General features: G+C 59.7%; 1 protein-coding gene across 1 annotated transcript in view; it reads left to right on the top strand.

Annotated features, from left to right (window-relative positions):
* Positions 1–12429, top strand: part of gripap1 (GRIP1 associated protein 1) — an 88969-nt gene that overhangs the window by 28959 nt on the left and 47581 nt on the right. Inside the window, 5 exon segments of the mRNA XM_072488996.1 lie at positions 628–675; positions 1311–1342; positions 3950–3997; positions 6837–6936; positions 7216–7389. Of these exon segments, the coding sequence (XP_072345097.1) occupies positions 628–675; positions 1311–1342; positions 3950–3997; positions 6837–6936; positions 7216–7389 (402 nt within the window).

The raw sequence follows: 12429 nt of genomic DNA, 5'->3' as shown, positions 1-12429 counted from the left end.
GTGCGTTATTGCCCTGCCTGAGGAGAGGTGTGCGAGGGTGAGTGTGTCACCGCCCTGCCTGAGGAGAGGTGTGCGAGGGTGAGTGTGTCACCCCCCTGCCTGAGGAGAGGTGTGCGAGGGCGAGTGTGTCACCGCCCTGCCTGAGGAGAGGTGTGCGAGGGTGAGTGTGTCACCGCCCTGCCTGAGGAGAGGTGTGCGAGGGTGAGTGTGTCACCGCCATGCCTGAGGAGAGGTGTGCGAGGGTGAAGTGTGTCACCGCCCCATCTGAGGAGAGGTGTGCGAGAGTGAGTGTGTCACCGCCATGCCTGAGGAGAGGTGTGCGAGGGTGAAGTGTGTCACCGCCCCATCTGAGGAGAGGTGTGCGAGGGTGTGTGTTACCCCCCTGCCTGAGGAGAGGTGTGCGCGGGTGAGTGTGTCACCGCCCTGCCTGAGGAGAGGTGTGCGAGGGTGAGTGTGTCACCGCCCTGCCTGAGGAGAGGTGTGCGAGGGCGAGTGTGTTACCCTCCGGCCTGAGGAGAGGTGTGCGAGGGTGAGTGTGTTACCCTCCGGCCTGAGGAGAGCCGATGATCGGCCCTCCCGCTTATAAAATTCTTTCCTTTTTTTTAATCCTTGTTCCCGTTTTAACAGGATGCGAAGCAGATTGAAGTGAACAAGCTGCAGGAGGAGATCAGTAAGGTACGGAGAGTCCGCTTACCGTGCGTCCTCTCGCCATCAAACCCCCCGCGTGCACGCAGGTCTCCTGCCCTGTGTGTTGGCGCTGTCAGGTGCAGATATCACCCATCGTTGATGTGGGCCTCCCATCGGGAAGGGTGTGGACGAACGGTCCGAGAATAGTGCTGGCCTGTCCGTTCACTGTCTCTGCCTCTACCACCTCCCTACCCCTGTCACCCTTCCATTTCCTGTTGTTGTCTCACCTGTGAAACATGGGGCAGCAGGGCGGAGAGTGCCAGGGTTCCAGGTTCGATTCCCGGCTGCGTCACTGTCTGTGCGGAGTCTGCACGTTCTCCCCGTGTCTGCGTGGGTTTCCTCCGGGTGCTCCGGTTTCCTCTCACAGTCCAAAGATGTGTTATCGGGTTAGAGGGAGAAGGTGGGGCGAGTGGATTTGGGTAGAATGCACATTCGAAGAGTCGGCTCAGACTCGAGAGGCCAAATGGCCTCCTGCTGCACTGCAGGGAGCCTGTAATTCTCGGGCTGCAGTGCGTCAGGTGGGAATGGGGGGTGGGGGTGGGTGGCGTATGATGGCACCGCTGTAAAACGGAAGGTTCGGCTGCCCTCCTCCCCAATACTGACATGTCTGACATCCTCCACAGCTCTCCGAGAAACTGAAGAGGAAACAAGAGAGGTGAGTCCAAACCATTGGCCTATCGGGGCTGAGCTGTCCTGGGAGAGGGAGCTTCACTCTGTATCTAACCCCGTGCTGTCCCTGTCCTGGGAGTGTTTGATGGGGACTGTGTAGAGGGAGCTTCACTCTGTATCTAACCCTGTGCTGTACCTGTCCTGGGAGTGTTTGATGGGGACTGTGTAGAGGGAGCTTTACTCTGTATCTAACCCCGTACTGTACCTGTCCTGGGAGTGTTTGATGGGGACAGTGTAGAGGGAGCTTTACTCTGTATCTAACCCCGTGCTGTACCTGTCCTGGGAGTGTTTGATGGGGACAGTGTAGAGGGAGCTTTACTCTGTATCTAACCCCGTACTGTACCTGTCCTGGGAGTGTTTGATGGGGACAGTGTAGAGGGAGCTTTATTCTGTATCGAACCCCGTGCTGTACCTGTCCTGGGAGTGTTTGATGGGGACAGTGTAGAGGGAGCTTTACTCTGTATCTAACCCCGTACTGTACCTGTCCTGGGAGTGTTTGATGGGGACAGTGTAGAGGGAGCTTTACTCTGTATCTAACCCCGTGCTGTACCTGTCCTGGGAGTGTTTGATGGGGACAGTGTAGAGGGAGCTTTACTCTGTATCTAACCCCGTACTGTACCTGTCCTGGGAGTGTTTGATGGGGACAGTGTAGAGGGAGCTTTATTCTGTATCTAACCCCGTGCTGTACCTGTCCTGGGAGTGTTTGATGGGGACAGTGTAGAGGGAGCTTTACTCTGTATCTAACCCCGTGCTGTACCTGTCCTGGGAGGTGTTTGATGGGGACAGTGTAGAGGGAGCTTTACTCTGTATCAAACCCCGTGCTGTACCTGTCCTGGGAGTGTTTGATGGGGACAGTGTAGAGGGAGCTTTACTCTGTATCTAACCCCGTGCTGTACCTGTCCTGGGAGTGTTTGATGGGGGCAGTGTAGAGGGAGCTTCACTCTGTATCTAACCCCGTGCTGTACCTGTCCTGCGAGTGTTTGATGGGGGCAGTGTAGAGGGAGCTTCACTCTGTATCTAACCCCGTGCTGTACCTGTCCTGGGAGTGTTTGATGGGGGCAGTGTAGAGGGAGCTTCACTCTGTATCTAACCCCATGCTGTACGTGTCCTGGGAGTGTTTGATGGGGACAATGTAGAGGGGGCTTTACTCCTGTATCTAACCCTGTGCTGTACTTGTCCTGGGAGTGTTTGATGTGGAAGGTGTAGAGGGAGCTTTACCCTGTATCTCACCCCGTGCTGTACCTGTCCTGGGAGTATTTGATGGGGAAGGTGTAGAGGGAGCTTTCCTCTGTAATTAACCCCGTGCTGTACCTGTCCTGGGAGTGTTTGATGGGGACAGTGTAGAGGGAGCTTTACTCTGTATCTAACCCCGTGCTGTACCTGACCTGGGAGTGTTTGATGGGGACAGTGTAGAGTGAGCTTTACTCTGTATCTAACCCCGTGCTGTACCTGTACTGGGAGTGTTTGATGTGGAAGGTGTAGAGGGAGCTTTACTCTGTATCTCACCCCGTGCTGTACCTGTCCTGGGAGTATTTGATGGGGAAGGTGTAGAGGGAGCTTTCCTCTGTAATTAACCCCGTGCTGTACCTGTCCTGGGAGTGTTTGATGGGGACAGTGTAGAGGGAGCTTTATTCTGTATCTAACCCCGTGCTGTACCTGTCCTGGGAGTGTTTGATGGGGACAGTGCAGAGGGAGCTTTACTCTGTATCTAACCCCGTGCTGTACCTGTCCTGGAGTGTTTGATGGGGACAGTGTAGAGGGAGCTTTACTCTGTATCTAACCCCGTGCTGTACCTGTCCTGGGAGTGTTTGATGGAGACAGTGTAGAGGGAGCTTTATTCTGTATCTAACCCCGTGCTGTACCTGTCCTGGGAGTGTTTGATGGGGACAGTGCAGAGGGAGCTTTACTCTGTATCTAACCCCGTGCTGTACCTGTCCTGGGAGTGTTTGATGGGGACAGTGTAGAGGGAGCTTTACTCTGTATCTAAACCCGTGCTGTACCTATCGTGGGAGTGTTTGATGGGGACAGTGTGGAGGGAGCTTTACTCTGTATCTAACCCCGTGCTGTACCTGTCCTGGAGTGTTTGATGGGGACAGTGTAGAGGGAGCTTTACTCTGTATCTAACCCCGTGCTGTACCTGTCCTGGGAGTTGTTTGATGGGGACAGTGTAGAGGGAGCTTTACTCTGTATCTAACCCTGTGCTGTACCTGTCCTGGGAGAGTTTGATGGGGACAGTGTAGAGGGAGCTTTACTCTGTATCTAACCCCGTGCTGTACCTGTCCTGGGAGTGTTTGATGGGGACAGTGTGGAGGGAGTGTAGATGTTCTGATGCTCCATCTCTGACGAAGTGCGGTATGCTGAGTGCGTGATTGAGGTTGTGCTGTGCTGTAAGATATCGGATCTGGCGGTTTAGCACGTTTGAGGTCCCGCACGCATGGATCAGAATGAATGGCAGCTGTGTCTGGAGGGACTGAATGGCCTCCTGTCCCTGACGAAGGGACTATGTTCCTGTGCTCCTCTCTTCCGCCTGCTCTCGGCAGTCAGTACCACTGCCAACACGTTAACTTGTCTCACTCTCTCCCCCTCCGGCTAGCTTTCTGCACCTGCAGTCTGAGAAGGAGGCACTCTACAACGACAGCAGGTAGGCACAAAGCCGCTGACCGCCGGGGAAACGGGTGGGGCTGGGTGCTGTGGGTGCTCTCTCTTTCCCCCGTCTCTCTCTCTCTTCCCCGTCTCTCTCTCTCTTCCCCCGTCTCTCTCTCTCTCTTTCCCCCGTCTCTCTCTCTCTCTTCCCCCGTCTCTCTCTCTCTTCCCCCGTCTCTCTCTCTCTCTTCCCCCGTCTCTCTCTCTCTCTTCCCCCGTCTCTCTCTCTCTCTTCCCCCGTCTCTCTCTCTCTTCCCCCGTCTCTCTCTCTCTCTTCCCCCGTCTCTCTCTCTCTCTTCCCCCCGTCTCTCTCTCTCTCTTCCCCCGTCTCTCTCTCTCTCTTCCCCCGTCTCTCTCTCTCTTTCCCCCGTCTCTCTCTCTCTTTCCCCCGTCTCTCTCTCTCTTTCCCCCGTCTCTCTCTCTCTTTCCCCCGTCTCTCTCTCTCTTTCCCCCGTCTCTCTCTCTCTTTCCCCCGTCTCTCTCTCTCTTTCCCCCGTCTCTCTCTCTCTTTCCCCCGTCTCTCTCTCTCTCTTTCCCCCGTCTCTCTCTCTCTTTCCCCCGTCTCTCTCTCTCTTTCCCCCGTCTCTCTCTCTCTTTCCCCCGTCTCTCTCTCTCTTTCCCCCGTCTCTCTCTCTCTTTCCCCCGTCTCTCTCTCTCTTTCCCCCGTCTCTCTCTCTCTCTTCCCCCGTCTCTCTCTCTCTCTTCCCCCGTCTCTCTCTCTCTCTCTTCCCCCGTCTCTCTCTCTCTCTTCCCCCGTCTCTCTCTCTCTCCCCCCTGTCTCTCTCTCTCTTCCCCCCCGTCTCTCTCTCTCTCCCCCCCGTCTCTCTCTCTCTCCCCCCCGTCTCTCTCTCTCTCCCCCCGTCTCTCTCTCTCTCCCCCCCATCTCTCTCTCTCCTCCCCCCCGTCTCTCTCTCTCTCCCCCCCGTCTCTCTCTCTCTCCCCCCCGTCTCTCTCTCTCTCCCCCCGTCTCTCTCTCTCTTCCCCCGTCTCTCTCTCTCTTCCCCCGTCTCTCTCTCGCTCCCCCCGTCTCTCTCTCTCTCCCCCCCCGTCTCTCTCTCTCTCCCCCCGTCTCTCTCTCTCTCCCCCCCGTCTCTCTCTCTCTCCCCCCCGTCTCTCTCTCTCTCCCCCCCGTCTCTCTCTCTCTCCCCCCGTCTCTCTCTCTCTCCCCCCGTCTCTCTCTCTCTCTCCCCCCCGTCTCTCTCTCTCTCCCCCCCCGTCTCTCTCTCTCTCCCCCCCGTCTCTCTCTCTCTCCCCCCCGTCTCTCTCTCTCTCCCCCGTCTCTCTCTCTCTCCCCCCCCGTCTCTCTCTCTCTCCCCCCCGTCTCTCTCTCTCTCCCCCCCGTCTCTCTCTCTCTCCCCCCCGTCTCTCTCTCTCTCTCCCCCCCGTCTCTCTCTCTCTCCCCCCCGTCTCTCTCTCTCTCCCCCCCGTCTCTCTCTCTCTCCCCCCCGTCTCTCTCTCTCTCCCCCCCCGTCTCTCTCTCTCTCCCCCCGTCTCTCTCTCTCTCCCCCCGTCTCTCTCTCTCTCCCCCCCCGTCTCTCTCTCTCTCCCCCCCGTCTCTCTCTCTCTCCCCCCCGTCTCTCTCTCTCTCCCCCCCCGTCTCTCTCTCTCTCCCCCCCCGTCTCTCTCTCTCTCCCCCCCCCGTCTCTCTCTCTCTCCCCCCCCCGTCTCTCTCTCTCTCCCCCCCGTCTCTCTCTCTCTCTCTCCCCCCCGTCTCTCTCTCTCTCTCTCTCTCTTCCCCCGTCTCTCTCTCTTCCCCCGTCTCTCTCTCTTCCCCCGTCTCTCTCTCTCTCTCTCTTCCCCCGTCTCTCTCTCTCTCTTCCCCCCGTCTCTCTCTCTCTCTTCCCCCGTCTCTCTCTCTCTCCCCCCGTCTCTCTCTCTCTCCCCCCCGTCTCTCTCTCTCTTCCCCCGTCTCTCTCTCTCTCTTCCCCCGTCTCTCTCTCTCTCTTCCCCCGTCTCTCTCTCTCTCTTCCCCCGTCTCTCTCTCTCTCTCTTCCCCCGTCTCTCTCTCTCTCTTCCCCCGTCTCTCTCTCTCTCTCTCTCTTCCCCCGTCTCTCTCTCTTCCCCCGTCTCTCTCTCTTCCCCCGTCTCTCTCTCTCTCTCTCTTCCCCCGTCTCTCTCTCTCTCTTCCCCCGTCTCTCTCTCTCTCTCTCTCTTCCCCCCGTCTCTCTCTCTCTCTTCCCCCGTCTCTCTCTCTCTTCCCCCGTCTCTCTCTCTCTCTTCCCCCGTCTCTCTCTCTCTCTCTCTCTTCCCCCGTCTCTCTCTCTCTCTCTCTTCCCCGTCTCTCTCTCTCTCTCTCTTCCCCCGTCTCTCTCTCTCTCTTCCCCCGTCTCTCTCTCTCTCTCTTCCCCCGTCTCTCTCTCTTTCTTCCCCCGTCTCTCTCTCTCTCTCTTCCCCCGTCTCTCTCTCTCTCTTCCCCCGTCTCTCTCTCTCTCTTCCCCCGTCTCTCTCTCTCTCTTCCCCCGTCTCTCTCTCTCTCTCTTCCCCCGTCTCTCTCTCTCTCTTCCCCCGTCTCTCTCTCTCTCTCTCTCTTCCCCCGTCTCTCTCTCTCTCTCTCTCTCTTTCCCCCGTCTCTCTCTCTCTCTCTCTTCCCCCGTCTCTCTCTCGCTGTGTCTCTCTCTCTCCCTCTCTTCCCCCGTCTCTCTCTCTCTCTTCCCCCGTCTCTCTCTCTCTCTCTCCCCCGTCTCTCTCTCTCTCTCTCTTCCCCCGTCTCTCTCTCTCTCTCTTCCCCCGTCTCTCTCTCGCTGTGTCTCTCTCTCGCTGTGTCTCTCTCTCTCTCCCTCTCGCTGTGTCGCTCTCCCTTTCGCTGTGTTTCTCTCACCCTCTCCCTCTCGCTCCAGGACAAAGATTGAGGAGATTCAGCAGAGAAAGGAAGAGGAGATGAAATCGATCAACGTTCGAAACCAGCGCCTTCAACAAGAGGCACAAACGGCCAATCAGGTACAAGCTCCCAGTGTTCCGCAGGAAAAGAGTCTGTTCAGAATAACACTCCCCTTGAATTTGTCTTGTTCGCTCTCTGACACCAGGACGCTCTCGGTCCCGCGCGTCCTCGCGTACCCTGGGTCCTGCCCGCCCTCTGGCCCGGGTGCCATCCTGTCTGGGGTGGGCAGCCTCCCCCCCCCCCCTCTGCCCGTTTGCTGTGAAGTTTCCGTGTGATGGGTTGTCTGCTCCCACTTGCTCCATGTCTGTCTCTCTCTCTCTCTCTCTCTCTCTGTCCAGAGCCTGATCGAGCTGAAGGAACAGATGCAGAAAGTACAGAACGAGCAGGAAGCGGCGCTGCAGACACTCCGAGATCAGGTGGGTCTGCACCTCCCAACTCCCAGTTTCCCAGCTGGAATGTTTCTAGCCTTCAGTCACCATAGTCTGTCCAATAGAATTCAGATCACTGATTCTGTTTGTTAGCAATAGGGATGATTGCAGACAGTAGAATCCCACACAAATGGGAAGGGGTTTGGGTCCATTGGGATTGTGCCCAGTGGGAGTGAACGGGAAGGGGATTGGGTCCATTGGGATTGTGTACAGTGGGAGTGAACGGGAAGGGGTTTGGGTCCATTGGGATTGTGCACAGTGGGAGTGAACGGGAAGGGGTTTGGCTCCATTGGGATTGTGTACAGTGGGAGTGAACGGAAGGGGTTTGGGTCCATTGGATTGTGGACAGTGGGAGTGAATGGGAAGGGGATTGGGTCCATTGGGATTGTGGACAGTGGGAGTGAACGGGAAGGGGTTTGGGTCCATTGGGATTGTGGACAGTGGGAGTGAATGGGAAGGGGTTTGGGTCCATTGGGATTGTGCAAAGTGGGAGTGAACGGGAAGGGGTTTGGGTCCATTGGGATTGTGTACAGTGGGTGTGAACGGGAAGGGGTTTGGGTCCATTGGGATTGTGCAAAGTGGGAGTGAACGGGAAGGGGTTTGGGACCATTGGGATTGTGGACAGTGGGAGTGAACGGGAAGGGGTTTGGGTCCATTGGGATTGTGTACAGTGGGAGTGAATGGGAAGGGGTTTGGGTCCATTGGGATTGTGGACAGTGGGAGGGAAGGGGTTTGGGTCCATTGGGATTGTGCACAGTGGGAGTGAATGGGAAGGGGTTTGGGTCCATTGGGATTGTGGACAGTGGGAGTGAACGGGAAGGGGTTTGGGGTCCATTGGGATTGTGGACAGTGGGAGTGAACAGGAAGGGGTTTGTGTCCATTGGGGTTCTGCACAGAGGGAGTGAACGGGAAGGGGTTTGGGTCCATTGGGATTGTGTACAGTGGGAGTGAATGGTAAGGGGTTTGGGCCCATTGGGATTGTGCACAGTGGGAGTGAATGGGAAGGGGTTTGGGTCCATTGGGATTGTGCACAGTGGGAGTGAACGGGAAGGGGTTTGGGTCCATTGGGATTGTGTACAGTGGGAGTGAATGGGAAGGGGTTTGGGCCCATTGGGATTGTGCACAGTGGGAGTGAATGGGAAGGGGTTTGGGTCCATTGGGATTGTGCACAGTGGGAGTGAACGGGAAGGGGTTTGGGTCCATTGGGATTGTGTACAGTGGGAGTGAACGGGAAGGGGTTTGGGTCCATTGGGGTGTGTACAGTGGGAGTAAACGGGAAGGGGTTTGGGTCCATTGGGATTGTGGACAGTGGGAGTGAACGGGAAGGGGTTTGGGTCCATTGGGATTGTGGACAGTGGGAGTGAACGGGAAGAGTTTGGGTCCATTGGGATTGTGGACAGTGGGAGTGAACGGGAAGAGTTTGGGTCCATTGGGATTGTGCACAGTGGGAGTGAACTGGAAGGGGTTTGGGTCCATTGGGATTGTGCACAGTGGGAGTGAATGGGAAGGGGTTTGGGTCCATTGGGATTGTGTACAGTGGGAGGGAAGGGGTTTGGGTCCATTGGGATTGTGTACAGTGGGACTGAACGGGAAGGGGTTTGGGTCCATTGGAATTGTGTACAGTGGGAGGGAAGGGGTTTGGGTCCATTGGGATTGTGTACAGTGGGAGTGAACGGGAAGGGGTTTGGATCCATTGGGATTGTGTACAGTAGGAGTGAATGGGAAGGGGTTTGGATCCATTGGGATTGTGGACAGTGGGAGTGAACGGGAAGGGGTTTGGGTCCATTGGGATTGTGGACAGTGGGAGTGAATGGGAAGGGGTTTGGGGCCATTGGGATTGTGTACAGTGGGTGTGAACGGGAAGGGGTTTGGGTCCATTGGGATTGTGCACAGTGGGAGTGAATGGGAAGGGGTTTGGGTCCATTGGGATTGTGTACAGTGGGTGTGAACGGAAAGGGGTTTGGGTCCATTGGGAATGTGCACAGTGGGAGTGAATGGGAAGGGATTTGGGTCCATTGGGATTGTGGTCAGTGGGAGTGAACGGGAAGGGGTTTGGGTCCATTGGGATTGTGTACAGTGGGAGTGAACAGGAAGGGGTTTGGGTCCATTGGGATTGTGGTCAGTGGGAGTGAACGGGAAGGGGTTTGGGTCCATTGGGATTGTGCACAGTGGGAGTGAATGGGAAGGGTTTTGGCTCCATTGGGATTGTGCACAGTGGGAGTGAATGGGAAGGGGTTTGGGTCCATTGGGATTGTGTACAGTGGGAGTGAACGGGAAGGGGTTTGGGTCCATTGGGGTGTGTACAGTGGGAGTGAATGGGAAGGGGTTTGGGTCCATTGGGGTGTGTACAGTGGGAGTGAACGGGAAGGGGTTTGGGTCCATTGGGATTGTGGACAGTGGGAGTGAAGGGGAAGGGGTTTGGGTCCATTGGGATTATGCACAGTGGGAGTGAACGGGAAGGGGTTTGGGTCCATTGGGATTGTGGACAGTGGGAGTGAACGGGAAAGGGTTTGGGTCCATTGGGATTGTGTACAGTGGGAGTGAACGGGAAGGGGTTTGGGTCCATTGGGATTGTGTACAGTGGGAGTGAACGGGAAGGGGTTCCTTGGCGACTCAGATGGAGATTCCTGAATGAGTCAGTCCCCAGTTTAGTTGATGCCTTTTGATTTGTTAATTGGAGGTAAGTATAACCGCGGGTATATTTGAAATCGGTGGAGCTGGTGCTCCCTCTGACTGTGTTGGAATCCTTTTGTTTCAAACCAATCACAGGTATGAGATATTTTCAGCTTCTGTGACAGTGTCAGAATTTCTCCAGATTCAGCTTCTCGCTGCTCACTCTTTATCAGAATTACTCTTAGCAATTTGTCTCTGTTTTGTTCATTGGTGCTGTCTGTCTGTCTGTCTCTCTCTCTCTGTCTCTCTCTCTCTCTGTGTGTGTCTCTCTCTCTCTTTGTGTCTCTCTCTCTCTGTGTGTGTCTCTCTCTCTCTGTGTGTGTCTCTCTCTCTCTGTGTGTGTCTCTCTCTCTCTGTGTGTGTCTCTCTCTCTGTGTGTCTCTCTCTCTCTGTGGGTCTCTCTCTCTCTGTGGGTCTCTCTCTCTCTGTGGGTCTCTCTCTCTCTGTGTGTCTCTCTCTCTCTGTGTGACTCTCTCTCTCTCTCTGTGTCTCTCTCTCTCTCTGTGTCTCTGTCTCTCTCTGTCTCTCTCTCTCTCTCTGTCTCTCTCTCTCTCTCTCTGTCTGTCCCCCTCTCTGTCTGTCCCCCTCTCTGTCTGTCCCCCTCTCTGTCTGTCCCCCTCTCTGTCTGTCCCCCTCTCTGTCTGTCCCCCTCTCTGTCTGTCCCCCTCTCTGTCTGTCCCCCTCTCTGTCTGTCCCCCTCTCTGTCTGTCCCCCTCGCTGTCTGTCCCCCTCTCTGTCTGCCTCCCTCGCTCTCTCTCTGCCTCCCTCGCTCTCTCTCTGCCTCCCTCGCTCTCTCTCTGCCTCCCTCGCTCTCTCTCTGCCTCCCTCGCTCTCTCTCCGCCTCCCCCGCGCGCGCTCTCTCCGCCTCCCCCGCGCGCGCTCTCTCCGCCTCCCCCGCGCGCGCTCTCTCCGCCTCCCCGCGCGCGCTCTCTCCGCCTCCCCGCGCGCGCTCTCTCCGCCTCCCCCGCGCGCGCGCGCGCTCTCCGCCTCCCCCGCGCGCGCTCTCCCGCCTTCCCCGCGCGCGCTCTCCGCCTTCCCCCGCGCGCGCTCTCCGCCTTCCCCGCGCGCGCTCTCCGCCTTCCCCGCGCGCGCTTCTCCGCCTTCCCCGCGCGCGCTCTCCGCCTTCCCCGCGCGCGCTCTCCGCCTTCCCCGCTGCGCGCTCTCCGCCTTCCCCGCGCGCGCTCTCCGCCTTCCCCCGCGCGCGCTCTCCGCCTTCCCCCGCGCGCGCTCGTCCGCCTTCCCCGCGCGCGCTCTCCGCCTTCCCCGCGCGCGCTCTCCGCCTTCCCCGCGCGCGCTCTCCCCCGCCTTCCCCGCGCGCGCTCCCTCCCGCCTTCCCCGCGCGCGCTCTCCGCCTTCCCCGCGCGCGCTCTCCCGCCTTCCCCGCGCGCGCTCTCCGCCTTCCCCGCGCGCGCTCTCCGCCTTCCCCCGCGCGCGCTCTCCGCCTCCCCCGCGCGCGCGCTCTCCGCCTCCCCCGCGCGCGCTCTCCGCCTCCCCCGCGTCCGCGCTGCTCTCCCGCCTTCCCCCGCGCGCTCTCTCCGCCTTCCCCCGCGCGCTCGCGCGCGCTCTCCGCCTTCCCCCGCGCGCGCGCGCGCTCTCCGCCTCCCCCGCGCAGCGCGCGCGCTCTCCGCACTCCCCCGCGCTGCGCGCGCGCTCTCCGCCTCCCCCGCGCGCGCGCGCGCTCTCCGCCTCCCCCGCGCGCGCGCGCGCTCCTCCGCCTCCCCCGCGCGCGCGCGCGCTCTCCGCCTCCCCCGCGCGCGCGCGCTCTCCGCCTCCCCCGCGCGCACGCGCGCTCTCCGCCTCCCCCGCGCGCACGCGCGCTCTCCGCCTCCCCCGCGCGCACGCGCGCTCTCCGCCTCCCCCGCGCGCACGCGCGCTCTCCGCCTCCCCCCGCGCGCTCTCCGCCTCCCCCGCGCGCTCTCCGCCTCCCCCGCGCGCTCTCCGCCTCCCCCGCGCGCTCTCCGCCTCCCCCGCGCGCTCTCCGCCTCCCCCGCGCGCTCTCCGCCTCCCCCGCGCGCTCTCCGCCTCCCCCGCGCGCTCTCCGCCTCCCCCGCGCGCTCTCCGCCTCCCCCGCGCGCTCTCCGCCTCCCCCGCGCGCTCTCCGCCTCCCCGCGCGCTCTCCGCCTCCCCCGCGCGCTCTCCGCCTCCCCCGGCGCGCGCTCTCTCCGCCTCCCCCCGCGCGCGCTCTCTCCGCCTCCCCCGCGCGCTCTCTCTCCGCCTCCCCCCGCGCGCTCTCTCTCCGCCTCCCCCCGCGCGCTCTCTCTCCGCCTCCCCCCGCGCGCTCTCTCTCCGCCTCCCCCGCGCGCTCTCTCTCCGCCTTCCCCGCGCGCTCTCTCTCCGCCTTCCCCCGCGCGCTCTCTCTCCGCCTTCCCCCCGCGCGCTCTCTCTCTCCCCCGCGCGCTCTCTCTCCGCGCGCTCTCTCTCCGCCTTCCCCGCGCCGCTCTCCTCCCCCGC

Source organism: Scyliorhinus torazame, chromosome 22, assembly GCF_047496885.1.
Source record: "Scyliorhinus torazame isolate Kashiwa2021f chromosome 22, sScyTor2.1, whole genome shotgun sequence".
In the NCBI taxonomy this organism is placed as follows: Eukaryota; Metazoa; Chordata; class Chondrichthyes; order Carcharhiniformes; family Scyliorhinidae; genus Scyliorhinus; species Scyliorhinus torazame.
Note: the sequence above shows the minus strand (reverse complement) of the source record. Positions and strands in the feature narration are given on the sequence as shown.